This window comes from Hippocampus bargibanti, linkage group LG09, assembly GCF_051943395.1.
Source record: "Hippocampus bargibanti isolate YZ-2025 linkage group LG09, ASM5194339v1, whole genome shotgun sequence".
In the NCBI taxonomy this organism is placed as follows: Eukaryota; Metazoa; Chordata; class Actinopteri; order Syngnathiformes; family Syngnathidae; genus Hippocampus; species Hippocampus bargibanti.
The window spans coordinates 20,570,131-20,595,535 of record NC_142742.1 but is presented as its reverse complement, the minus strand read 5'-3'; the positions used below and the strand labels follow the sequence as shown (position 1 = coordinate 20,595,535).

The 25,405-nt window shown below is 45.0% G+C and overlaps 1 protein-coding gene across 1 annotated transcript in view; it reads right to left on the bottom strand.

Moving 5' to 3' along the window:
- Window positions 1-7,917: 7,917 nt before the first annotated feature.
- rrh (retinal pigment epithelium-derived rhodopsin homolog) overlaps window positions 7,918-25,405 on the bottom strand; it is a 32,931-nt gene continuing 15,443 nt past the window's right edge. Inside the window, exons 3-7 of the mRNA XM_089005072.1 lie at window positions 18,362-18,461; window positions 18,042-18,195; window positions 9,805-9,973; window positions 8,205-8,383; window positions 7,918-8,111 (exon numbers count right to left, since the gene is read on the bottom strand). Coding sequence (XP_088861198.1) covers window positions 8,006-8,111; window positions 8,205-8,383; window positions 9,805-9,973; window positions 18,042-18,195; window positions 18,362-18,461 — 708 coding nt within the window. The 3' untranslated portion in view covers window positions 7,918-8,005. The remainder of the gene's footprint in view (window positions 8,112-8,204; window positions 8,384-9,804; window positions 9,974-18,041; window positions 18,196-18,361; window positions 18,462-25,405) is intronic.

Here is a 25,405-nt window from a genome sequence, read left to right as displayed (position 1 = left end):
TGTTATATGATGTATGTGTGACGGGTGTCACAACAGTGACTGTCTTCATCTCCACGATGCTGCCGTATTAATGAAGACGAGACGCGTGGATGTGTCTTTTTATTTCTTTTATTTCTGCAACACAGTATGGCAGAAGGGATGGGTGAAGTCGCATGGGTTTCGTCTTGTGATTAACCTGAATCTCCTCGAGATTGTTCTCAAATGCAAAACATTGTAGATAACAAAACAGAATTAACAACGTGTGATCGTATAGTGGTTTTTTACAGAAAAAGAGAATACAACACAAGTTCACTGTTATTTACAAGATGTCCCTGAACGCATCATGGGCGGAGACTCGGCAGAACACGCGGTGCGCTTGTAATGGCGCCACCCGCCACGGACACTCACGGGCAAATGAAACACGACACAAGAAACTAAATATTGTTCAATAAAAACGAAATGAAACAATTATTACCTGCAACACAGTATGGCAGAAGGGATGGGTGAAGTCGCATGGGTTTCGTCTTGTGATTAACTGCGCAATAGAAAAGCACTATGCAGCACATGCGCTCCAAAGTTCCACTCGACAAAACGTGAAGTAAATAATGACACAAAAAGTAATCTGGACTCGAAATGAATAAGGGAACTAATTAGATAACACTAGACAGTACAAAAGGGGAAACAAAATAAGATATTGTCATGAAAATGCGTGTTAATCAAGACCAACAGAAAATTGCGACTCACCCTGAATCTCCTCGAGATTGTTCTGGAAACTATGGGCGGGACATAGTGCCACACTGTGCGCCGTTGCGTCACTTCCTTCATAATTTAATAATCTAAGCGCACAACTCCGTTACATACACCCCCCTTAAATTATGCAGAAGTGAGGCAACATACACACGGAAGACAACAGAAAGACCAACAGGCACAATAGACAAGGTTATCGGGCAAGGATGTACAAAAATGCTGTCTAATTATGTCACTCATCTGACCAACTACGTCAGGTGACTGGAGTAAGGGATCTGTCGCCGGTGTGTCAGGGTCTGTGCGCTCGTCGGAGATGCACTGTACTGGGTCTGGGAAGGAACTCTGTCCCCACTAACATAAGTGGCCTCAGCTCGCACCTGCCCATTCCCCTCTGTACAAACTACATCACCCTGCATAGCACTACATAACTGTGACAGACTGGAGAAAGGGATCTGTTGCTGGTGTATCAGTTGTCTGTGCGCTCGTCGTAGATGCACTGCACTGGGTCTGGGAAGGAACTCTGTCCCCACTAACATAAGTGGCCTCAGCTTGAACCTGCCCATTCCCCTCTGTACAACCTACACCACTCTGGATTGCACTACACAACTGTTACACGGTTGGGAAGCCTCTACCTCTACACTCATTCAAAGGTGTGCTACTTGTTACATGTAAGGAGCTCATTCTTAGACTTAAGACACAAAAACACGTACATGAAAAAAAAAGCACACTAATTGCAAAACAGCAGGTCAGACAATTAACACACTACATGTATTTCCAAAACGGGGGTCGACACACCGTCCACCGAGTGATGGGACTGCACAGCGTCTTCATTGTGCAGCATCGCGGTCCCGGTCCGAAGTGGAGAGTCACTTGTGAATCCGGGTCACGGCACCAATGTGACGGGTGTCACAACAGTGACTGTCTTCATCTCCACGATGCTGCCGTATTAATGAAGACGAGACGCGTGGATGTGTCTTTTTATTTCTTTTATTTCTGCAACACAGTATGGCAGAAGGGATGGGTGAAGTCGCATGGGTTTCGTCTTGTGATTAACCTGAATCTCCTCGAGATTGTTCTCAAATGCAAAACATTGTAGATAACAAAACAGAATTAACAACGTGTGATCGTATAGTGGTTTTTTACAGAAAAAGAGAATACAACACAAGTTCACTGTTATTTACAAGATGTCCCTGAACGCATCATGGGCGGAGACTCGGCAGAACACGCGGTGCGCTTGTAATGGCGCCACCCGCCACGGACACTCACGGGCAAATGAAACACGACACAAGAAACTAAATATTGTTCAATAAAAACGAAATGAAACAATTATTACCTGCAACACAGTATGGCAGAAGGGATGGGTGAAGTCGCATGGGTTTCGTCTTGTGATTAACTGCGCAATAGAAAAGCACTATGAAGCACATGCGCTCCAAAGTTCCACTCGACAAAACGTGAAGTAAATAATGACACAAAAAGTAATCTGGACTCGAAATGAATAAGGGAACTAATTAGATAACACTAGACAGTACAAAAGGGGAAACAAAATAAGATATTGTCATGAAAATGCGCGTTAATCAAGACCAACAGAAAATTGCGACTCACCCTGAATCTCCTCGAGATTGTTCTGGAAACTATGGGCGGGACATAGTGCCACACTGTGCGCCGTTGCGTCACTTCCTTCATAATTTAATAATCTAAGCGCACAACTCCGTTACATATGCACGAAAAGTCTTAAACCAAATTGTTACATTGGCTGCATTAAACCTAATGTGTTTCGGTGTTCTGTTTTCTTGATTTGTCCCAGTAAACCAAGATTTGGTTGAAATAACATATTCAATATCAAAAACATTGTTCATTAATCAATTCCTGTGTATGAGATGATGACTGCGGTCAAGCAAGCCTCCACTCGCAAAATCGAAGTATGCCGCCATTTCGATTGAGAACTGTGCATTACGGTAGTCTACGGCGAGCGAGCGGCGTGGGCCACCTTCAAAACAAAAGCGACACGACGAGCGCATGCTCGGCAGTGGTTTTGGTGAAAATAAACAAAAAATGTAAAACAACTGGTTCTTTGTTCTCGGGTAAGGATCACGTTCGTTAATCCAGGAAGAATAAAAACTCACAGGACAATGCCAAGACACGTTGTCAAGTGGAGCTAGAAAAAGTAGTAGTCATAATAATAACAATAATAATAATAATAATAATAATAATAATAATAATAATAATAATAATAATAATAATGTCTGCCCGGAGGCTGAGGCATACGTACAACTTTCAAAACAGGTGGCCGACATCTTTAAGAAAAAAAGGAAAACAAGTTGTTTTTTTTAAATACAGTGGGGCCTTGGCTTACGGACTTAATTGGTTCCCAGACAGAGTGTGTAAGGCCAAAAGTGTGTATCCAAGCAATTCATTTCCCATAGGAAACCATTTGAATGAGAATAATCCGTTCCCAGGTCTCCATAAAATATAATTTTCAAATAAATAAGCGTTAAAACTAAACACAATATACCTTATTCTATGTATAATAAATGTGATATTATATTGTAATGAAAGAAACAATGCATTGTATAATAAAGTCACTTTATTTACATTTGTCATTGTCGTTGATGGCTTTTAATTGACACCTGTTGCTTTCTGACTTGTAAGGTCTTGCAAATTTGAGGCATCACATTATCATTCATCATGTTGATTATTCTCATAGCCACAGTCTTTTCTGGGTGGAACTGTTCGATAAAAGCCTACACATCAACTCCTGAATGGCTTGCTTCTGCTTGTCCTCTTTAAGGCAAATCAAATGCTCTGTGTTGAGCACTTCATTATGGTCACCAAAAATCTCCTCGATGTCATCTGCATCCACTTCGAGTCCCGTAGGTGCTGGCAGAGATTTTATTACAACAAAAGGCGCGAGTCCGATGATTCCACGGACCCAGAATGACGCGACAAAAGAAGGCGGGCGGGGCGATCCCTCCAGTCTATCAAGATTGGTAAAATAAATAATAATACATTTCATTTATAAGCGTCTTTCCAAACTCTGAAGGACACTTTACAGTGACAGGATATTTTTTCTGAGGGTGAGCAGCGGCAGCGACACGCGCCAGCGTTCACTCCACCCGGAAGTACCCAAATGGCACACGGAGGTGCAAAAACTTGCGATCCCGGAAAGCAACAAACTTACGCGATCGCGGCTAACAATCACCTCGGGCGAAGCAAACTCTTGTGCCGGCAAGTCCAAGACACTGGCGAGGCGTGAGGTGTCATAATCATGTCACTGGTGAGGTGACAGCGACTCGTTGAAATGACCCAGTATCGGTGATTAGCGGATTGACAGCAGCTGGCGGAGGTCAGGAGCGGCGGCCCCGCACCAGCTGTCAACTTGCACGTGACAAGTTCGGTGTCAATAGTCATGTGAAAGCATCAAGTAAATAATGCCTTTGTGTAAAGCTTTGTTGCAAAGGATGGTAGCAATGGTGGACTTAGCATATCGGTACCGGGCTCTGTATTTGTAGAATGGTAGTAGAAAGTTACTCTCAGGGAAGTGACACACAGATGTCTCGCAGAGCTTGATCGTGGCGTGGAGTCGAGCAAGTCGTACTGTGAAACTCCGTCCGATGCTGAGCAGGTCTCTGGGAGTTGCATGTGTGTCTGAGTCCGAGATGATTCTGATCTTCTGTCCCGCGGCGCCTTTATACCATTTCCAAGCATGGGAAATGTGTCAGGCTGAAATTCACATGAAAGCCACGGACCTGTGACGCCACAAACGCACACCTCGTTCGTGTTTCTCAATGATTTCCTTCTTCTCCTCGACTGTAATTTTGCTTTGTGTCTTCTTCGGCTGAACACGAGCCTGTGGTGGGGTCTTTTTCGGTCCCATAACAGCTAAACCACAATTGACGTGTGTACTCATAGAAAGGGGGTGTGGAAAGGTAGGCCGGCTCGGGCGCTGTTCGGTCGTGTGCTTTGGTGTTCTTCAGCGGAAGATTACTCGGCCAGCCGTTGTGGGGGGTGTGTATTACGAAAAGTAGTGCTAAATCCAAGGTTTACTTTTCATAAATTTAACATTCGTAAACCGAAAATTTCATAAGGCAAGGTGTTCGTAAACCGAGGCCCCACTGAAAAACATTTGTTTTATTCAATAAAGCAAAAGCTACAAGCAAAATGCTACAAGCCACGTAGACTCCTCTTTCTAAGCGCCTTTCAAAACTCTCAAATACACTTTACAGTCACGTTCGTTTGGCATTTTGCATACTCGGCACGGCAGCCAATCAGAAGCCTGTTCGTGCTTCAGCCTATCCCGTGACTGTAAAGTTTACTTGAAAGTTTTGAAATGCGCATGGAAAGAGGAGCCACGTGGCATTTAGCAGACAACACAACGCAAACATTGCAATGTGTACCATGACAACAAACGACAACTGGAGAAAAATCTTCAGGAAGGGATATTTACCATAAATTAAGCAAGGGAGCATTTGTGGTAGGTACTTCCATAATAAAAAAAAATCCTTTATACTTCGCAACAATGTTTTTTTTTTTCGATTAGTCGTCTTATCGTGTTTCAAGTTGTGAAAAATGGGGCAGGCAACTTTATGGCCGGGCAGGCAACTTTTTGGCCGGGCAGGGAACTTTTTGGCTGGGCAGGTAACTTCATGGCCGGCAGGCAACTTTATGGCCGGACATGGAACTTTTCAGAGTTGTCTGCCCTGGTGTTCGATAACTTTTTGTCATGAGTTTCAGACTCTCAAGCGCCTTTCAAAGCACCCAAGGACACTTTACAATAAAACACGTTACATGTTATTTTTCATCAATTTTTAACAACTTCTAAATGGAAAATTCTTTGCTTTCCCTGGAACAAATCGACACTTGGGAAAACTATAGTACCCCAGCAATCCAACCATACCACTCTGATAAAAGGTCTGATGTTTTACTTTGGAATAAAATGCCTCTGAAAAGTGGCATGAGACCTCTTTCCTGACTCCAATGCATGTTAACATGTTGGTATTTTTTGTCAAATTTTAAAAACTTCTAAATTGGAAGTCATTTGTTATACCTGGACTAAATCAACACAAAGGAAACTACAGCAACCCAGCTATCCAACCAGACCACCCCGAGTGAACCACCCCGACCACTCGAGTAAACTGCCCGCGAGTAGCAAAGTCCTTCCTTCCACCCCTTCTTCTTCTTTTTCTCCTTAATTGGCGTGTGGCAGGTAACGTTCGCGCTGCATCAACACCCACTGTGTCGGAGTCTAGCAAAACTTGACTGTTGTATGTACAGTACGTATACAGTATTAAAGTACATATGAGGAAAACAAAAAAAAAAAAACAACAGAAAATTCAAAATGTTTTTGTTAAATTGTTAAAGGTGTTATCTTTTTATGTTCGATCATTATATTATTTTATGTTATGGTCATCAAAATTATATTCAGATTATAATTCCTTTAATATGTTTATGAGATGGGGCGGCCCGGTAGTCGAGTGGTTAGCACACCGGCTTCACAGTGCAGAGGTCGCCGGTTCGTGTCCCGGTCCGGCCTCCCTGTGTGGAGTTTGCATGTTCTCCCCGGACCCGCGTGGGTTTCCTCCGGCTTCCTCCCACACTCCAAAAACATGCATGGCAGGGAGATTGACCTGTTGGGTTATTTTTTATCGTTCGCCCTTGGTTCATTGCTTCGACGGGTGTAGATGGAGATCGATGGTTAAATCATCAGGGAGACAGGTCGTGAACAGAAAGTTGATTTAATTGGGAGAGCACGGGCATTGCGGTGTGGACGGAGGAGCGAGCATGGAGAGAGAGAGAGACGAACGGGCTGCAGGAGTATTTATGCGGCGCATGGTAATGACGCGACATGATGTGATGTAATGAAAATCCGACATCGTGTAGGCAAGATATGACGTATGAGGAAGTTCAAAATGTGAACAAAGACTACAGAGCGATGTTTAGAGATGTTTGTATGGCGAATTACCCTAACAGACCACTCCAAATTGTCCCTATGTGTGAGTGTGAGAGTGACTGTTGTACGTCTTTGTGTGCCCTGCGATTGGCTGACAACCAATTCAGGGTCTCCCCCGCCCCGTGCCCAAAGACAGCTGAGATAGGCTCCAGCAACCCCCGCGACCCTAATGAGGAATAAGCGGTACGGAAAATGAAATAAGATGTTTATGAGATAGCGTTTGTTTTTTTTTGAAAGAAAGCTGGAAGTGCTCTCGGGAAGCCGGAAAAGGTGTGCTCGAATGAGTTTGGGGTTATTAGACGGCAAGATATAATAAGGCTGCATTCATACGAAGTCTATCGCTCCCATTTTTACCATTCTTGATGTGGAGCCATTCATTCCCATTCCCAAAACTACAAAACACTTGTACCTTCTTTCGCAGATGTCAGTCGACTTCAACACAATCCTCCTGTCAGAATTATTTTAGTATGTGTGTGTGTGTATCCGTGTGGGTGCGTGCGTGTGTGCGTGTGTGTGTGTGTGTGTGTGTGTTGTAAGTGTGTGTGTGTGTGTGTATGTCTCGAGTTCGAAAAGTTGAAAAAAACAAGAGTTTTATATGACTTTTAAGAAGGAGTTAAAACAAGCACTGGGTGGGCAAGATGTCTTTCCAGATACTGGCAAACTACAGTGAACGTAATAAGAGAAACAGGTGGGAAACTTCTTGATGTATCAACTGGAAGAATAGTACATAAGGAGACTTGGTGGTGAAATGGGGAGTTGCATGAGTTTATACAGAGAAAGAGGTTAGCCAAGAAGTGGGACACGGAGAGGACAGAAGAGGGTAGACAGGAGTAGAGGGAGATGCAGGTTTTGATTTCCTCCAGGCAGGACAAAGTGCCATTAATGAGAAAGCGTATGTTTTTGCTTCATAAGACATAGATCTGCTTAGCAATGGAAGGTAACCCATGTTTCCTTAAGATAGAAGACAATGGGAGCAGCAGAGGCCCCAAAATAGATCCATGTGGAACACCACATGACAGAGGGGGCGGTTCGAGGCTCAGAGTAGCCAAGGTGAACACAAAAGGTTATTTTACCGGCTAAAAGAACATTTATCCTATTTGGTCCTATTTGGCTAAAATTTTGCCAAATAGGACCTAAACGACTCAAGTGCGCTACCGGAAATGCCCACTAACTTGGGGCAAAAAGGTTCGATTCAAGGCACTTTCTAATTTAAACAGTAAAACACCACAATGCATTGGTTTACACTAGTTTATTCTATGCTATTTTCTATATTTATTCACTGAGTTGTAACCATGCACTTAAATGATAAAATGTGACACTGTAGACATCATCTCACTGAGCCAGCTGTTGTTGAGAAGTTGTCATCGCAATCTGACTATTGACGGTGATTCTTTGTCTGGTTTGACACCGGATCATTCCGAGGATGGCTCTTCGGAATCTGCATGCAAAAGGTCAAGTTACTCTCCTCGTTGCATCACATTTTTTGGAAAAGAAAACATAAGGTAGGTGGCGAAAAGACAGAAACACTGACTTTTTGTTTGCTATTACATAAATGCAAGGGTTGTAAAAAGTGGATGACTTTGCAAAGAGAGGCGCGATGATAGCCATGGAAGCAGGAATTGTCCTCGGGTCACCAAAAGATGCCCAGAGACACAATATGGAGTAAGGAGACCATGCCACAAGGAACATTATGATCATCACAATGGACATCTGAAAGTAAAAAGTCAAAACACAATTTAGACCCATAAAAGTAATTGTGGCATTTAACGACTGAATCGGCTGTCTAAGATGTATCTGTTGTGGAAAGAATGAATTAAGTGATGAATATCAATATTGGATAGGCCCCAATATAAGACTGTGGTTTTTGCATTGAAATAAGACTTAAAAAGTTGTGATCGTCTTATAATCATGGTCTTGACATTAGAGAGGTGGAGAGCTCAATGAGATCTACAAAAACAAGTTCACAGCCACGGAAAAGCTTTCTGTGCTCCTCAGAGCGGAAGCTTTGAAGAACTTCACTTTAAAGGACAACCGACACAATTTTTTCGTTTCTTAACTGACATCAGAAAAACGTTTTATAGCATCTAAAATACCCAAAACATACAGGCTGATATTTAGTCAAATGAAAAACACCAATAAAAATGACTTAGTGTCCCAAAACTACTTCAAAATGACCTCAGAAAGTTTCAGTTTCAGAAGGTCCCGCCCCCTTGTTCGTGATGTCACGCCAGTACGTCTTTGCCTTGCTCTAGAATCAAAACAATGGCTTCAGATTCAGAGAAGATGGTTTCTTGTTAGTAATCCAGTTATGAATAGTATTCAAATAGTTCTGAAGAGGAAAGCATAAATGTTTGCAAACCATTAAAGAAGTCCTTCCGTATCAATTGAGCCATCAGGACTCCAATGTAGCGTCCCAGAAAATGCACATGATGGAGCCCAAGCTCCGTTGGAAATGGGCTGATTTGTCTGCTGGGAATTTATGTCAACTCGTATCAAATAGTAGTCTTGGTGCAACACACAACAAATCACCATCGCGTTATTTATGTGTTTTCCTTCTAATGTCGCCATCAACACGGAACAACACGAAGTTTTCAGACCAAAAAAGTACCCAAAATGCATTGTGCGTCCCTTTCTCGGTCAGGGGTGTTTCAGACGTGACATCAGGTCAGGCATCGTCATCAACTCGAAAACAAGACTACCGGAATATTCAGCACGAGTCTTAAAACGTAAAATATAGCAATATGCCGTGGAATCTTTGTAAAATACGCTCAGGATAAGTCATTTGAAGTGATTTTACAAATTATGGACACAACTTGTCCGGAGGCGTTGGTTGTCCTTTAATGGTTAATGCAGTCATTGCAATTTGTTTTATTACAATATATTGGTTTATTTACATTTGAAAAACTGTCATTATTTTCTGAATAAAAATGTATTTGGTGTTCAAAGAGTATTTTTTCACACTTGAGTGTTGAAAAAAAGGGGGGTTATTGTATAATCAGGGCCGTCTTGTATTTGGGCCAGTATGGTACAAAGAAATACAAATTTGCACCAGAAAACTGTACTGTTACTACATACAATTACAATACATCAAGTAGATTTGGAAAAAAGAAATAAGTGAAGTCCGGCTCTACCTTTGTGATATCCATCTGATCCGACCACTCAATATTAATGTTATCCAGACAGTTGCTTGCTTTGTATCTGTTCACTGTGACAGACACATTGTAATAGCAGTAAAACATGATGGACAGAGGGATGATAAAGTTCACAGCAATCACCATCATAGTGTAAGAAATGAAGGATCTGTGAAAGTAAAACAGAATGTGTTAGTATCTGCTTCTGTGTCACTTAAAGGATGTTTTTGTTTCCTAACGGACAGAAGGAAAACATTTCATAGCATCTAAAATACCCAAAACACGCAGGCTGATATTTTTAGTCAAATGCAAAACACCAATAAAAATGACTTAAAGTGTCCCAAAACTGCCACAAGGTGAGCTCGGAATGGGGCAGATTCAGAAAGTCCTTGGCGTCGGGTAGTGTCGGCGCTCGAGCGGGTGTGATCGCCGCATCGCAAATGTTGCGCTCTCCACTATGGTAAGGGAGATACGGTATGGGGGGTCCAGAAAAACACCACAAGACAAGCGGTAGGATACGTCTTGACTCAACAGTGGTTTACTTCGAATGCCCAGATGTAATGCAAACATATGTGTTGCGCTCTCCACTATAGTAAGGGAGATACGGTGTTGTGGGATCCAGAAAAAAACCACAAGACAAGCAATGTGATACGTCTTGACTCAACAGTGGTTTACTTCGAATGCCCCGATCTAATGCAAACATATGCGCACAACAATTTCCGGTCCAACGATCTAAATCGGTCCGACACGAAACACTAACCGAAGCAGGCGTTCCATGTTTAAATAAACATTTTCGATATATATCATTTGTAAACCAATAGAACTACGCGAATGTAACCAAAATAGGAAATAAGATAATTTACAACCTGTCACATACTCCCCCTCAAAATAGATGTTGTCCCCAACATATGTACTAGTAAATACATACATGCGCTGGACGACGTGCCCAAAACAATGACGCACGGTATTATGAACTGCATCCAAATATGAACTATAATAATGAACAGTTTACAGACTGGAACTCTTTTCATACATTCTGTTTACATTATAACAATCAACAATTCACAGACTGGAACTCTTTTCATACATTCCGTTTTACTTATACAGGGCTCATCGGGGTCTTCTTGTTTCCATCTCACTGTTCTATTAAACAGAAGTGTCGATTAACCATTTCTGTAGTATTTCGTGGCATAATAGGGGTGTGCGCCATACATCCAAGGCATTGTCTGTTCACCATGATATGGTACTGTCCCTACATTGTAACAAGATGGCGAACCAAGGCGATCATACGTGAATACCTTGGGTCTCCTGTGTTCTCGTCGTGGCCGTTGATTTCCCCCAATATCAGGATTACTGGGGGGTGGCTGGGGAAAAGGGGGACACACTGTCACAGGTGGATCATTTTCCGGACCAATGTTGCCCTCCTGAGATTGGTCAACTTCCGCAGCTCCCGGCTCTGTCCCCGGCAGTTCATTCCCCAGTTGATTGTCATCATGGTGGGTTGTCTCCACAAAGCTCACGTCCCGCGGTTCTGGTGAGTCTGGTCGGGTGCTCTGGCGATGCAACACTGGATAATACTCATCCTCCTCATCATCCTCTTCCGGATCCATTTCCGGCATCTTGTTCGGTCGTTGCCGAGTGGACTTTTCCTTGGACCGGGACTGTAGTGAAGTCTCTAATGGCAAATGATCACATGGCAGCAAGAGATTGAGGTGGAGTATCCTAGATCTGCCCTTCCCCCTCTCAGGTTTCAGCTCATAAACTAGAATGTCTTGGCTGACTTGACGAACCACTGTATGAACAACATCCTCCCAGTGGTTTCTCAGTTTGCCTGAACCTCCGCGTGGGGTTAAGTTTCGAACCAGAACACGATCACCGGGCAACAGGGTAGAATACTTTAGTTTACTGTCATATAGTCTCTTACTCCTGGCAGCAGCTTTGTTGTTATTTTCCTGCGTGATCACATACGCTTCCTCCATGCCCTGTTTCCACTTCTTCACATAGTCCTTCTGGTTGGTGTCACCCTGGTTAGAGTCTGGATTCAAACTAAACAACATATCAACTGGCAAACGTGGTGAACGTCCATAAAGTAAGTAAAAAGGTGAAAACCCTGTCACCGCACTTTTGGTACAGTTGTAAGCATAAACGAGTTTGTTTAGTGAGTCTTTCCAGTTACTCTTTTGTTTCTCTGTCAGTGTCTTTAACATCTGAATCAGTGTTCGATTAAATCGTTCAACCTGTCCATTTCCCTGTGGATGGTAGGGGGTTGTCCTTGAACCCGCAACCGCAACCATATTCCTTCAGTTGAGCAAAAAGTTGATTTTCAAATTCACCACCCTGATCATGGTGAATTCGAAGGGGGAACCCAAACTTTAAAGCATAGTCATTAAAGTTTTTGTTTGCCGCTGTTTTGCCAGATTTGGACGTTGTAGCATAAACTTGAGCGAAACGTGTAAAATGGTCTACTAGAACAAGCACGTATTCATAACCACCCTTACATTTGTCAAGATGCAAAAAGTCAACGGAGACAAGTTCAAAAGGCTGAGTAGTCACAATATTAGTGAGAGGGGCTCTGGTCTCACGGTTGGGCTTTTTGTGTTTTAGGCACACACACTCTCTCAGTACATAGTCCTCTATTTCTTTTTGCATAAAGGGCCAGTAAAAACGATCCCTTACAAGGGAAAGAGTCCTTTCTACACCATGGTGGCCCATTTCATCATGCAGCTCTTTTAACACTGTCACCTTGTGTTTTTCAGGAAGCAGTAGTTGGATTCTGTTTGCCGTTTTTCTGTACAAAACACCTCTGTCATTAAAGTGTAGCTTGTCCCATTCCCTCACAAGACAAACAACTTGAGGACAATGCTTTCTTAGTTCAGTACCTAGCGGTTTCGTCTCCGCCAGTTTGTATCTAATAATATGTCCTATAATGGGGTCAGTCTCTTGATCTAGCTTGATCTGTCCAACAGTCAATGGGGCTATCGGTGTGTTTAGTGACACCTCGGCACACGTAGCTGAGATTCCCATAGACCAAGCTGCACTAGACTCGTTCTGTTGGTCAACCGCTTGTACGGCAGCACTCACAGCATCATATGACATTTCTTTTGTACATCCTTCCATATATGTTACCATATCAAGGGGCATCCTAGATAAACTGTCTGCATCAACATTTTCCTTACCGGGACGATATTTAACAGTAAAATTAAAATCAGAAAGTTCTGCGACCCACCTGCACCCAGTTGCATTTAACTTAGCAGTAGACAGTACATAAGTGAGTGGATTATTGTCACTATACACAGTGAAGAATGGTGCATAGTACAAATACAGTAAAGTCTCGTTATATTGATATCGGATATATCGATAGTCCCGGTTATATTGATACTATTTCTTACGGCCATGTCGCCACGACCCGCACCCAAACTCGCAGCTGCCGCCTACGCCGCGAAGTTGCCCGAGTTCTGGCACAGCGACCCGGCTTCGTGGTTCCAGCATGTGGAAGCACTTTTCCACCTACGAGGCGTCACGACAGATGACCCAAAATATTACATGGTCGTGGCGTCCCTCGACCAACCGACAACGCATCGCATGATGCAACTTCTGCGCGCGCCTCCACGATGCGGGAAGTACGACGCGCTCAAACAACTGCTGCTCCGGCGGTTCACGCTATCGGCCTCCGAGAGAGCAGACAGACTTCTTTCGCTTCCCGGACTCAGCGACGGAACAGCAGTGGATCTAATGGACAAAATGCTGTCGCTGTTAAATTCGGATGATGGCGGATTCCTTTTCCCCCACATTTTCCTTCGCCAGCTACCACCCGAAGTGCGCGCCGTGCTCGCTAACTCGACGTGCCTAGCCACCGGCGACTATCGTGGCTTGGCGGAAGAAGCAGATCGAGCGCTTCTGGCGATACGGCGGTTAGCCGTGCAAATCGATCCGACCGTCGTGGCCGCAGAGGGATCGCAGAAGCGGCGCGGGAAAGCCACCTGCTATTTCCATCAGCGGTTTGGCGCCAAGGCTCGACGCTGCGCACCTCCCTGCTCCTTCGAGACGACGGGAATCTTCAACGCCCGACACCCAGTAGCAGCCGTGGGCGCCAGCAACGAAAGCGAGCTGCTTTTCGTCACGGACTCCTCGTCAGGAAGACGTTTCCTTGTGGACAGTGGGGCACAAGTAAGCCTGCTGACGTCCACCGCTGCGGACAAGATGGCAGGTGGATGCGGGCCTGCCTTGTGCGCAGCTAACAGCTCGCCCATCGCTAACTTCGGTTCCAGGTCGGTGACTGTGCGTTTCTACGGACGGGAATTCAAGTGGAACTTTATTGTTGCCGCGACCACAGTTCCCATAATTGGCGCCGATTTTTTATGTGCTCACGGACTTCTTGTGGACATTGCCAACCGTCGTTTGATTGACGCCATCTCTTTCGCCACTTTTCCGTGTGAGGCCGGTGGGCTCGGGGCGTTAACGCATGCAAATTATTTAACATCGGGTAACGTTTATGAATGCCTGCTGACCGATTATCCGTCGTTAACCACACCCGCCTTTTCCAATGCCGATACTAAACACGGGGTAGAGCATTTCATTCCCACAGTTGGCCCGCCAGTTTTTGCCCGCGCTCGTCGCCTCGACGCGGCAAAATTGGCAATGGCGAAAGGGGAGTTCGCGACGATGGAGCGCTTGGGCATCGTGAGGCGTTCCAACAGCCCGTGGGCCTCACCATTGCACATGGTCCCCAAAAGTGACGGTTCTTGGCGGCCGTGCGGTGATTTTCGTCGGCTTAATAATGTAACCACACACGACAGTTACCCAATTCCGCACATCCAGGGCTTTTCCGCACGTTTGGCCGGAGCCGTGATCTTTTCCAAAGTTGACCTCGTTCGCGGTTATCACCAGGTTCCGGTACGGGCAGAAGATGTGCCAAAAACTGCAGTAATAACCCCTTTTGGCCTTTTTGAATTCCTTCGTATGCCTTTTGGCCTGAAGGGGGCGGCACAGACCTTTCAGAGACTGATAGACTCAGTCTTGCGAGGTCTTGATTTTGTATTTGTCTATCTAGACGACATCCTTGTGGCCAGCCCTTCACCGGAGGAACACCTGTCGCACTTAACCGAAGTTTTCAAGCGCCTTGATTCGCACGGCCTTAGAGTTAACCCTGTTAAGTGCCAATTTGGTCTGTCCAAGATCGATTTCTTGGGGCATCGCATTTCTCCACAGGGCGCCATCCCCTTACCCGCCAAAGTGCAAGCAGTGGTGGATTTCCCCCGCCCGGCCACAGTTAAGGCTCTGCAGGAGATTTTGGGCATGATCAATTTTTACAACCGGTTTCTTCCTCACGCAGCCGACCTCCTACAACCCCTCTACGGCGCCTTGAGAAAAAAGAAGGCTAACGACCCCGTCGAGTGGGCACCGCAACGAGCACAATCCTTCCAACGGGCCAAGGAAGCTCTTGCGGGTGCAACTCTTCTGGTCCACCCAATCTCAACCGCACAGGTGGCTTTGACTACCGACGCGTCTGATGTTGCCGTAGGAGCGGTGGTTGAGCAGCTTGTGGAGAACGAATGGCAGCCCCTTGCATTTTTCAGTCGGAAGCTGCAAGATAACGAACGCAAGTACAGTGTTTTCGACAGAGAGTTGTTAGCACTCTATCTTGCAACGCGCCATTTTCGTTTCCTCCTCGAGGGGCGCCGGTTTACCGCATATGTGGATCACAAACCACTCACATTCGCCATGTCAAAGGTGACTGAACCGTGGTCGACCCGACAGCAACGGCATTTGGCGGCCATTTCTGAATTTACAACAGACATTCAGCACGTGGCCGGCAAATGTAACCCTGTGGCCGATTGCTTGTCACGCGCGATTGTGTGTCCAGTCCAGCTCGGGGTGGATTTTTCAGAGATGGCCACCGCCCAATCTGAGGATCCGGACATCCACGAACTCAAGGCAGCAGGCACAGCCCTGAAACTTGAGAAGGTGGCACTGTGTGAAGGGGGTCCCGCTCTCCTCTGCGATGTGTCTACGGGTCGCACTCGTCCCGTGGTTCCGCAGGAGTGGCGTCGGCGAATTTTTGATTCTATTCATTCCCTCTCACACCCTGGCGTCCGGCGTCAGTCAAACTACTTGGGGCCAAGTTTGTCTGGCCTGGGTTACGAAAGGACGTCAGGAAGTGGGCAGCTGCATGCGTGGCATGTCAGCGCGCCAAAGTCCACAGGCACACCCGAGCAAACCTGGAAACTTTTCCAATTCCGGACAGGAGATTTGACCACGTCCATGTGGATCTGGTCGGGCCCCTCCCTCCTTCGCAGGGTTGCACACATCTCCTCACCATGGTCGATCGAACCACTAGGTGGCCGGAAGCGGTCCCCCTGTCCTCCACGACCTCGGCAGATATTGCCCGCGCATTTCTGTCGTCCTGGGTCGCACGTTTCGGCACGCCATCCGATATCACTTCGGACAGAGGCCCCCAGTTTGTGTCCGAGCTCTGGTCGGCCATGGCGCAGTCCTTGGGTGTGCAGGTACACCGCACTATGGCCTACCACCCGCAGGCTAACGGGATGTGCGAACGCTTCCACCGGTCACTGAAAGCCGCGCTACGGGCCGCGCTGTCGGACGGTAACTGGGTCGACCAGCTTCCGTGGATCCTGCTCGGGTTACGTTCAGCCCCTAAAGAAGACCTTAACGCCGCCCCCGCAGAGTTAGTGCTCGGTCAACCACTCCGCGTTCCTGGTGAATTTCTGCCTGAAGCTTCGGGTGCACCTTCATTCCCCCTTTTGCCAGCAGAGCCCCTGACTCCAGCACCAATTCACCACTGCGTCCCCAAAATATTTGTTCCGTCTGCTCTTAGGTCAGCCCGTTTCGTCTTTGTGCGTCACGATGCCCACCGCTCTCCCCTCCGACCGCCGTACGACGGCCCGTTTAGAGTGCTCGAACACGGTGAAAAGAGTTTTGTGCTCGATATGGGTGGGCGGAGGGAGGGCATTTCAATAGACAGGCTCAAACTGGCTCATTTAGTTGCAGGCGAGGACGTTTCGCCTGCCCAGGCCCCACGTCGCGGACGCCCTCCGAAACCTCCAGCCTCACCGCGGCATGCCAGGGTTGAGTGTCGTTCCCCCACTGAGGTCTCGCCCGAATCACCTTCACCACCGAAAGACGGACTGCGTAGTCGTTGGGGCAGGCTGGTTAAGCCCCCTGCAAAATTTTCACCTTGACCTTCCTTCTGGGTGTTCTGGGGGGGGCTGTGTGGCGGGCACTAGGACCAGGCATCTCACCCAGCAGGTGCAGAGGAGGGGGCGGTTCATGTTACATCTCTTACACTGCTTTTGCTGTTCAGTTCAGATCCACTTGTTAGCCGTTGGAATAAACACGTCTCCACATTCAGTCGTGTGTGTTCATTCCTCAACGGCTACAGTATCCTCATTTTGTGCAATGCTGTAATATTGAGCGGATCTGTCAACGCAGCCACAATGCGACATCATGTGCTTTGACCGCGATGAAAGCCAGCGTGTGTGAGAGTCACTTCTTGTATGATGCAGACAGCAGTGTTGGAAATAACTGCCCAGAGGCCTGGGGCGTACAACTTTTACATCGGGCGTACAACTTTCAAAACGTCTCAGCTCGGGTGGCCGACAACTTCTTCAAGAAAAAAAAATATTATTTTCAAATCAAACATGTTTTATTTAATGAAGCAAAAACTATAAGCAAACCGCAACAAGCCACGTGGCCTCCTCTTTCGAAGCGCCTTTCAAAACTCTCAAGTACGCTTTACAGTCACGGTACAGTCCTAAGCACTAAACAGGCTTTTGATTGGCTGCCGTGCCGAGTATGCACAATGCCAAACGAACATTTGTTTGGCAATTTGCATAACCTTCTGAAACTCGCAATTTCCGGAGTCATTTTGAGCGAGAGTTACTGCCTTTCCAGCAGCTCATGTATTTTGTTTTTCTACTTTCATTCCTTTCATCACTTTGCTGCTGTGAAATGTAAATTTCTCCACTGTGAGACTAATAAAGGCATATCCAATCCAATCCAATCCAATTTTGAAGTAGATTTGGGGCACTAAGTCATTTTTATTGGTGTTTTGCATTTCACTAAAAATATCAGCGTGCGTGTTTTGGGTATTTTAGATGCTACAAAACATTTTTTCTGATGTCAGTTAGGAAACAAAAAAAATGTGTCAGTTGTCCTTTAACCTGTTATACTTGGGGAGGGAATAATAATGTTGAGTTCAAACAGTCTTAACAACTCACGTGTCATTCTGCCGCCAGTTAATGGTGCATGTAGCTCCAGTTGGGTCTGGGGCATAGCCAGCCCAGCCCACAAGAGGCATGGTAGACCAGAAAAACGCATTAAGCCATGCTGCCATAATCAGAAGATTGTATGAACGCACCGTCATTTTCTGCCCTGTAGAGAGAATGGACAAGCAAATGTGCAAGAAAAGTAACATACAGAGTAAACATGATTGTGTCGATTTATACATATTATTGGCAATGCATGCTAGAGTGGATTACAGTAAAAACATTTATTCACTGCACATGCCGTGAATGTTGAACACAATCTGATTAGATACTTATGTCACATCTGCAAATTGTGATGTATCGGTCTATAGCCACCACAGTCAACAGGCCAATGCTTGCCATGCCAAAGAAGATGTTGAGTGCTGCATAAATCTGAAAAAAAAAAACAATTGTAGCAGTCTGAGATGTTGCCCTAATAACAGTCCTCCAATAGATCATGCCAGGGAGCCATGTGTGACCCCAAAGGAACATGTATTTCTGTATGTCTGTATGTATCTCTTTATTTATTAGTTTGTTTGTCTATCCACCTGTCTATCTATTCATGTCTCTCTCTCTCTCTCTCTCTCTCTCTCTCTCTCTCTCTCTCTCTCTCTCTCTCTCTCTCTCTCTCTCTCTCTCTCTGTATATATATATATATATATATATATATATATATATATATATATATATATATATATATATATATATATATATATATATATATATATATATATACGAAGGAAGTGACGCAACGGCGCACAGTGTGGCACCATGTCACGCCCATAGTTTCCAGAACAATCTGGAGGAGTTTCATGGTGAGTCGCAATTTTCTGATGGTCTCGATTAACGCGCATTTTCATGACAATATCTTATTTTGTTTCCCCTTTTGTACTGTCTAGTGTTATCTAATTAGTTCCCTCATTCATTTCGAGTCCAGATTACTTTTTGTGTCATTATTTAATTCACGTTTTGTCGAGTGGAACTTCGAAGCACATGTGCTTCATAGTGCTTTTCTATTGCGCAGTTAATCACAAGACGAGACCCATGCGACTTCACCCATCCCTTCTGCTATACTGTGTTGCAGGTAATAATTGCTTCATTTCGTTTTTATTGTACAATATTTAGTTTCTTGTGTCGTGTTTCTTTTGCCCGTGAGTGTTCGCGGCGGGTTGAACTGTGCGCCATTACAAGCGCACCGCGTGTTCTGCCGAGTCTCCGCGTATGATGCGTTCAGGGACATCATGTAAATAACATTGAACTTGTGTTGTATTCTCTTTTTCTCGATCACACGTTATTCATTATGTTTTGTTACCTACAGTGTTTTGCATATTGAGAACAATCTGGAGGAGATTCATGTTAATCACAAGACGAAACCCATGCGACTTCACCCATCCCTTCTGCCATACTGTGTTGCAGAAATAAAAGAAATAAAAAGACAGATCCACGCGTCTGGCCTAATTAATACGGCAGCATCGTGGAGATGAAGACAGTCACTGTTGTGACAACCGTCACATTGGTGCCGTGACCTGTCGATCACAAGTGACTCTCCACTTCGGACCGGGACCGCGATGCTGCACAGTGTCTTCATCCCATCACTCGGTGGACGGTGTGTCGACCCCGTTCTTTAAATTGTGTGTTCATTGTCTGAGCTGCTGTTTTGCAATTAGTGTGCTTTTTTTCATGTACGTGTTTTTGTGTGTTAAGTCTAAGAATGAGCTCCTAACAAGTAGCACACCTTTGAATGGGTGTGTTTGTAGAGGCTTCCCAACTGTGTTACAGTTATGTAGTGCAATCCAGAGTGGTGTAGTTTGTACAGAGGGGAATGGGCAGGTTCAAGCTGAGGCCACTTATGTTAGTGGGGACAGAGTTCCTTCCCAGACCCAGTGCAGTGCATCTACGACGAGCGCACAGACCACTGATACACCGGCAACAGATACCTTTCTCCAGTCTGTCACAGTTATGTAGTGCGATGCAGAGTGATGTAGTTTGTACAGAGGGGAATGGGCAGGTTCAAGCTGAGGCCACTTATGTTAGTGGGGACAGAGTTCCTTCCCAGACCCAGTGCAGTGCATCTACGACGAGCGCACAGACCACTCATACACCGGCAAAAGATACCTTTCTCCAGTCTGTCACAGTTATGTAGTGCGATGCAGAGTGATGTAGTTTGTACAGAGGGGAATGGGCAGGTTCGAGCTGATATATATATATATATATATATATATATATATATATATATATATATATATATATATATATATATATATATATATAAAAAATCCTCGTCTCACCCACCATGGGTGGTGTCTGTCCCCATTTCAGCTCGGGTCCTCTACCAGAGGCCAGGAAGCTTGAGGGTTCTGCGCAGTATCCGTGCTGTTCCCAGCACTGCGCTTTTCTGGACCGAGATATCCGATGTTGTTCCCGGGATCTGTTGCAACCACTGGTCGAGGTTGGGGGTCACTGCCCCGAGTGCTCCGACCACCACAGGCACGACTGTCACCTTTACCTTCCAGGCTCTCTCCAGCTCCTCTCTGAGCCCTTGGTATTTCTCGATTTTCTCATGTTCCTTCTTTCTGATGTTCCCATCACTCGGGACCGCTACATCCACGACAACGGCTTTCCTTTCCCCTTTATCTATGAACACGATATCTGGTTGGTTGGCCATTACCATCTTGTCAGTCTGTATCTGGAAGTCCCACAGGATTTTTGCTCGGTCATTCTCCACCACCTTGGGAGGTGTTTCCCATTTTGACCTTGGGGTTTCCAGTCCATACTCCGCACAGATGTTTTTGTTTAGACTATGCCAGCCACCTGGTTATGGCGCTCCATGTAGGCTTTCCCTGCCAGCATCTTACACCCTGCAGTTACGTGTTGGATTGTCTCAGGTGCCTCTTTGCACAACCTACACCTTGGGTCTTGTCTGGTGTGGTATATCCCTGCCTCGATGGCTCTGGTGTTCAGGGCCTGCTCTTGGGCAGCCAGGATGAGTGCCTCTGTGCTGTCCTTTAGGCCAGCCCTCTCTAGCCACTGATAGGACTTCTTGAGATCAGCCACTTCTGCTATGGTTCGGTGGTACATCCCGTGTAGGGGCTTTTCCTCCCATGATTGTCCCTCTTCCAGCACCTCATCCTCTGTTCCCCATTGACTGAGACATTCTCTGAGTACATCATCCGTTGGAGCCTTCTCTTTGATGTATTCATGGAGCTTGGATGTTTCATCCTGGACAGTGGCTCTCACACTCACTAGTCCCCGGCCTCCTTCCTTACGGCTTGTGTACAGTCTCAGGGTGCTGGACTTGGGATGGAACCCTCCGTGCATGGTGAGGAGTTTTCGGGTCTTAACATCCGTGGTCTGAATCTCTTCCTTTGGCCACCTTATTATTCCTGCAGGGTATCTGATCACTGGCAGGGCATAGCTGTTTATTGCCCGGGTCTTGTTCTTGCCATTGAGCTGGCTTCTGAGGACTTGCCTCACCCGCTGGAGGTATTTGGTCGTAGCCGCTTTCCTTGTTGCTAATTCGAGGTTGCCATTGGCCTGTGGTATACCGAGGTACTTGTAGCTGTTTTCAATGTCTGCTATTGTTATATATATTATAACACAACCAGATCATGACAACCTGAAGGACTCGAAACTGCCAAACAAAGGCTCCAGGCCTTGTCCAGTCGCCTAAAGAGGTACACGAAAGAGAATGAGGCCAGAAGAATAAACAGGCTGTTCGCAACACAACCTGCGAAAGTGTACGCTCAGTGGCAGGGTTCTAAACGCAGAGCAGACCCTCCAAGGCTGGAAACTGAAAGATACTGGAAAGGCATATGGGAGAAGGAGGTCGCACATAACAGAAGTGCACAATGGCTGGTGACTCTGAAAGAGGAGCACAGCAACCTCCCTGAACAGAACCCAGTTACCATCACAGCGGCAGATATACAAGGAAGAGGCTCAGGTATGAAAAACTGGACGGCACCAGGCCCGGATATGGTCCACATCTACTGGCTAAAGAAACTCACAGCTCTCCACGAGCGCCTAGCAGCACAAGTGAACCAGTTGCTGATGGATGGGACTCACCCAGGATGGCTAACCGAAGAGCGAACAATCCTGATCATGAAGGATTCCTCAAAGGGTGCAGTTCCTTCCAACTATCGGCCAATAACCTGTCTCTCCACAACATGGAAGCTCATGTCAGGCATCATTGCGGCTAAGATAAGTGGACTCATGGATCAATACATGAGCAAAGCACAGAAAGGCATTAGTAGAGATACTAGAGGTGCCAAACATCAGCTGCTGGTTGACAGAACAGTCGCTCAAGACTGCAGGTCCCGACATACCAACCTGTGCACAGCCTGGATTGATTACAAGAAAGCATATGACTCGATGCCACACACATGGATCACTAAATGCTTGGAGCTGTATAAGGTCAACAGGACCCTGAGAGCCTTCATTGCAAACTCGATGAGGATGTGGAAAACCACACTTGAAGCCAATGGCAAGCCACTAACGCAGGGGTGTCAAAGTCATTTTTTGCCGCGGGCCACATTGTACTTATGGTTTCTTCTCGAGGGCCGTTATGAATTTGGGGAACCCATTAGAATGTTTAAATCCCTTCAAATATTACATATAGAGCACATAGCAAATTAATGAATAACTCGTTTTCAAATCTGAAGTCAAGAATAATGACTTTTATTGTGGTTGACATCCAAAAATATAAAAATTTTGGCTCAGATTTTAGCAATCATCATGGAATTTAACAAGTTTGATTTGCTTTCGCGGGCCGAAAAAAAAATTATGTGGCGGGCCGGATTTGGCCCGCGGGCCTTGACTTTGACACCTGTGCACTAACGCAAGTGTCCATCAAATGTGGCATATATTAAGGTGATGCACTCTCCCCACTGCTGTTCTGCATAGGACTGAACCCCCCTCTATATATATATATATATAGATATATATATATATATATATATATATATATATATATATATATATATATATATATATATATATATATCATACATCATTATTCTGGATGTTGGGTGGAAGTAAGTTTCGGAGTTTGGGAGCAGAGCGGCCGCCTCAGAAATGGAGCTACGATCAGTCACCTCCTCTACATGGATGACATAAAGCTGTATGCTAAGAGCGAAAGGGACATAGACTCCCTGAGCCACACAACCAGGATCTACAGCAGTGACATCGGAATGTCTTTCGGGCTGGAGAAATGTAGTCGGATGGTGACTAAGAGGGGCAAGGTAGTCCACACTGAAGTGTCTTACTCCCTGAAGGAACAATAGCAGACATTGAAAACAGCTACAAGTACCTCGGTATACCACAGGCCAATGGCAACCTCGAACTATCAACAAGGAAAGCGGCGACAACCAAATACCTCCAGCGAGTGAGGCAAGTCCTCAGAAGCCAGCTCAATGGCAAGAACAAGACCCGGGCAATAAACACCTATGCCCTGCCAGTAATCAGATACCCTGCAGGAATAATAAGGTGGCCAAAGGAAGAGATCTATCCAGACCACGGATGTTAAGACCCGAAAACTCCTCATCATGCACGGAGGGTGTATGATGGTGTGTATATATATATATATATATATATATATATATATATATATATATATATATATATATATATATATATATATATATATATATATATATATATATATATATATGTGTGTGTGTGTGACGGGTGTCACAACAGTGACTGTCTTCATCTCCACGATGCTGCCGTCTTAATAATGCCAGACGCGTGGATGTGTCTTTTTATTTCTTTTATTTCTGCAACACAGTATGGCAGAAGGGATGGGTGAAGTCGCATGGGTTTCGTCTTGTGATTAACATGAATCTGCTCCAGATTTTTCTCAATATGCAAAACATTGTAGGTAACAAAACATAATGAACAACGTGTGATCGTATAGTGGTTATTTACAGAAAAAGAGAATACAACACATGTTCAATGTTATTTACATGATGTCCCTCAACACATCATACGCGGAGACTCGGCAGAACACGCGGTGCGCTTGCAAGGGCGCACAGTTCAACCCGCCACGAACATTCACGGGCATATGAAACACGACACAAGAAACTAAATATTGTACAATAAAAACGAAATGAAGCAATTATTACCTGCAACACAGTATGGCAGAAGGGATGGGTGAAGTTGCATGGGTTTCGTCTTGTGATTAACTGCGCAACAGAAAAGTATTATGAAGCTCATGTGCTTCAAAGTTCCACTCGACAAAACGTGAAGTAAATAATGACACAAAAAGTAATCTGGACTCGAAATGAATAAGGGAACTAATTTGATAACACTGGACAGTATAAAAGGGGAAACAAAATAAGATATTGTCATGAAAATGCGCGTTTATCGAGACCAACAGAAAATTGCGACTCACCATTAATCTCCAGATTGTTCTGGAACTATGGGCGGGACATGGTGCCACACTGTGCGCCGTTGCGTCACTTCCTTCATAATTTAATAATCTAAGTGCACAACTCCGTTACACACACACACACACACACACACACATATATATATATATATATATATATATATATATATATATATATATATATATATATATATATATATATATATATATATATATATATATATATATATATATATATATGGGAATAGCATCATTATTCTGGATGTTGGGTGGAAGTAAGTTTCGGAGTTTGGGAGCAGAGCGGCTGAAAGCTCAGCAGCGCATCGATTTGAGACGGGCAGGGGCTACACAGAGGTGGAAGGAGGATGAGGACCTGAGGAAACGAGAGGTAATTTGAATGTTAAGGTTATTGATGGCTTAAAATATAAACAGAAGTATTTTGAAGTTGATTATAAATTTGACAGGGAGCCAGTGGAGCTCAGCAACATTAACTTGGGGGCACAGTATATGTAAAACATTTTCATTTTCTAAAAGAAAACGAATAAAACAATATGTGCTGCTTTATTATTATTATTGTCATAACGAAATGAAGAAGTCAATATTGATTGTAATGATGAACATCTTTTGAGTTGCACAACTTTTTTGGCAGCTTTTCAGCATGATTGAGGTATCTTGACTTTAAAGCACAACCAACACTTTTGGGGTAAATCGATCTACGCACATCTTTAAACATCGCTTTCTAATCTTTGTTTACACTTTGGACTTCCTGATACGTCACATTCTGCCTTCCTTTATATGATGTCGCACACCATTACGTCCCATCCTATTGCGTCGCACTGAACGTCATATAAATACTCTCCCAGTCCGTTCTCTCTCTCTCCCTGAATGCTTCCTCTCAGCCGACACCGCGATGTCTCCGCTGTCTTCAAGATTAAATTAACCTTCTGTACAA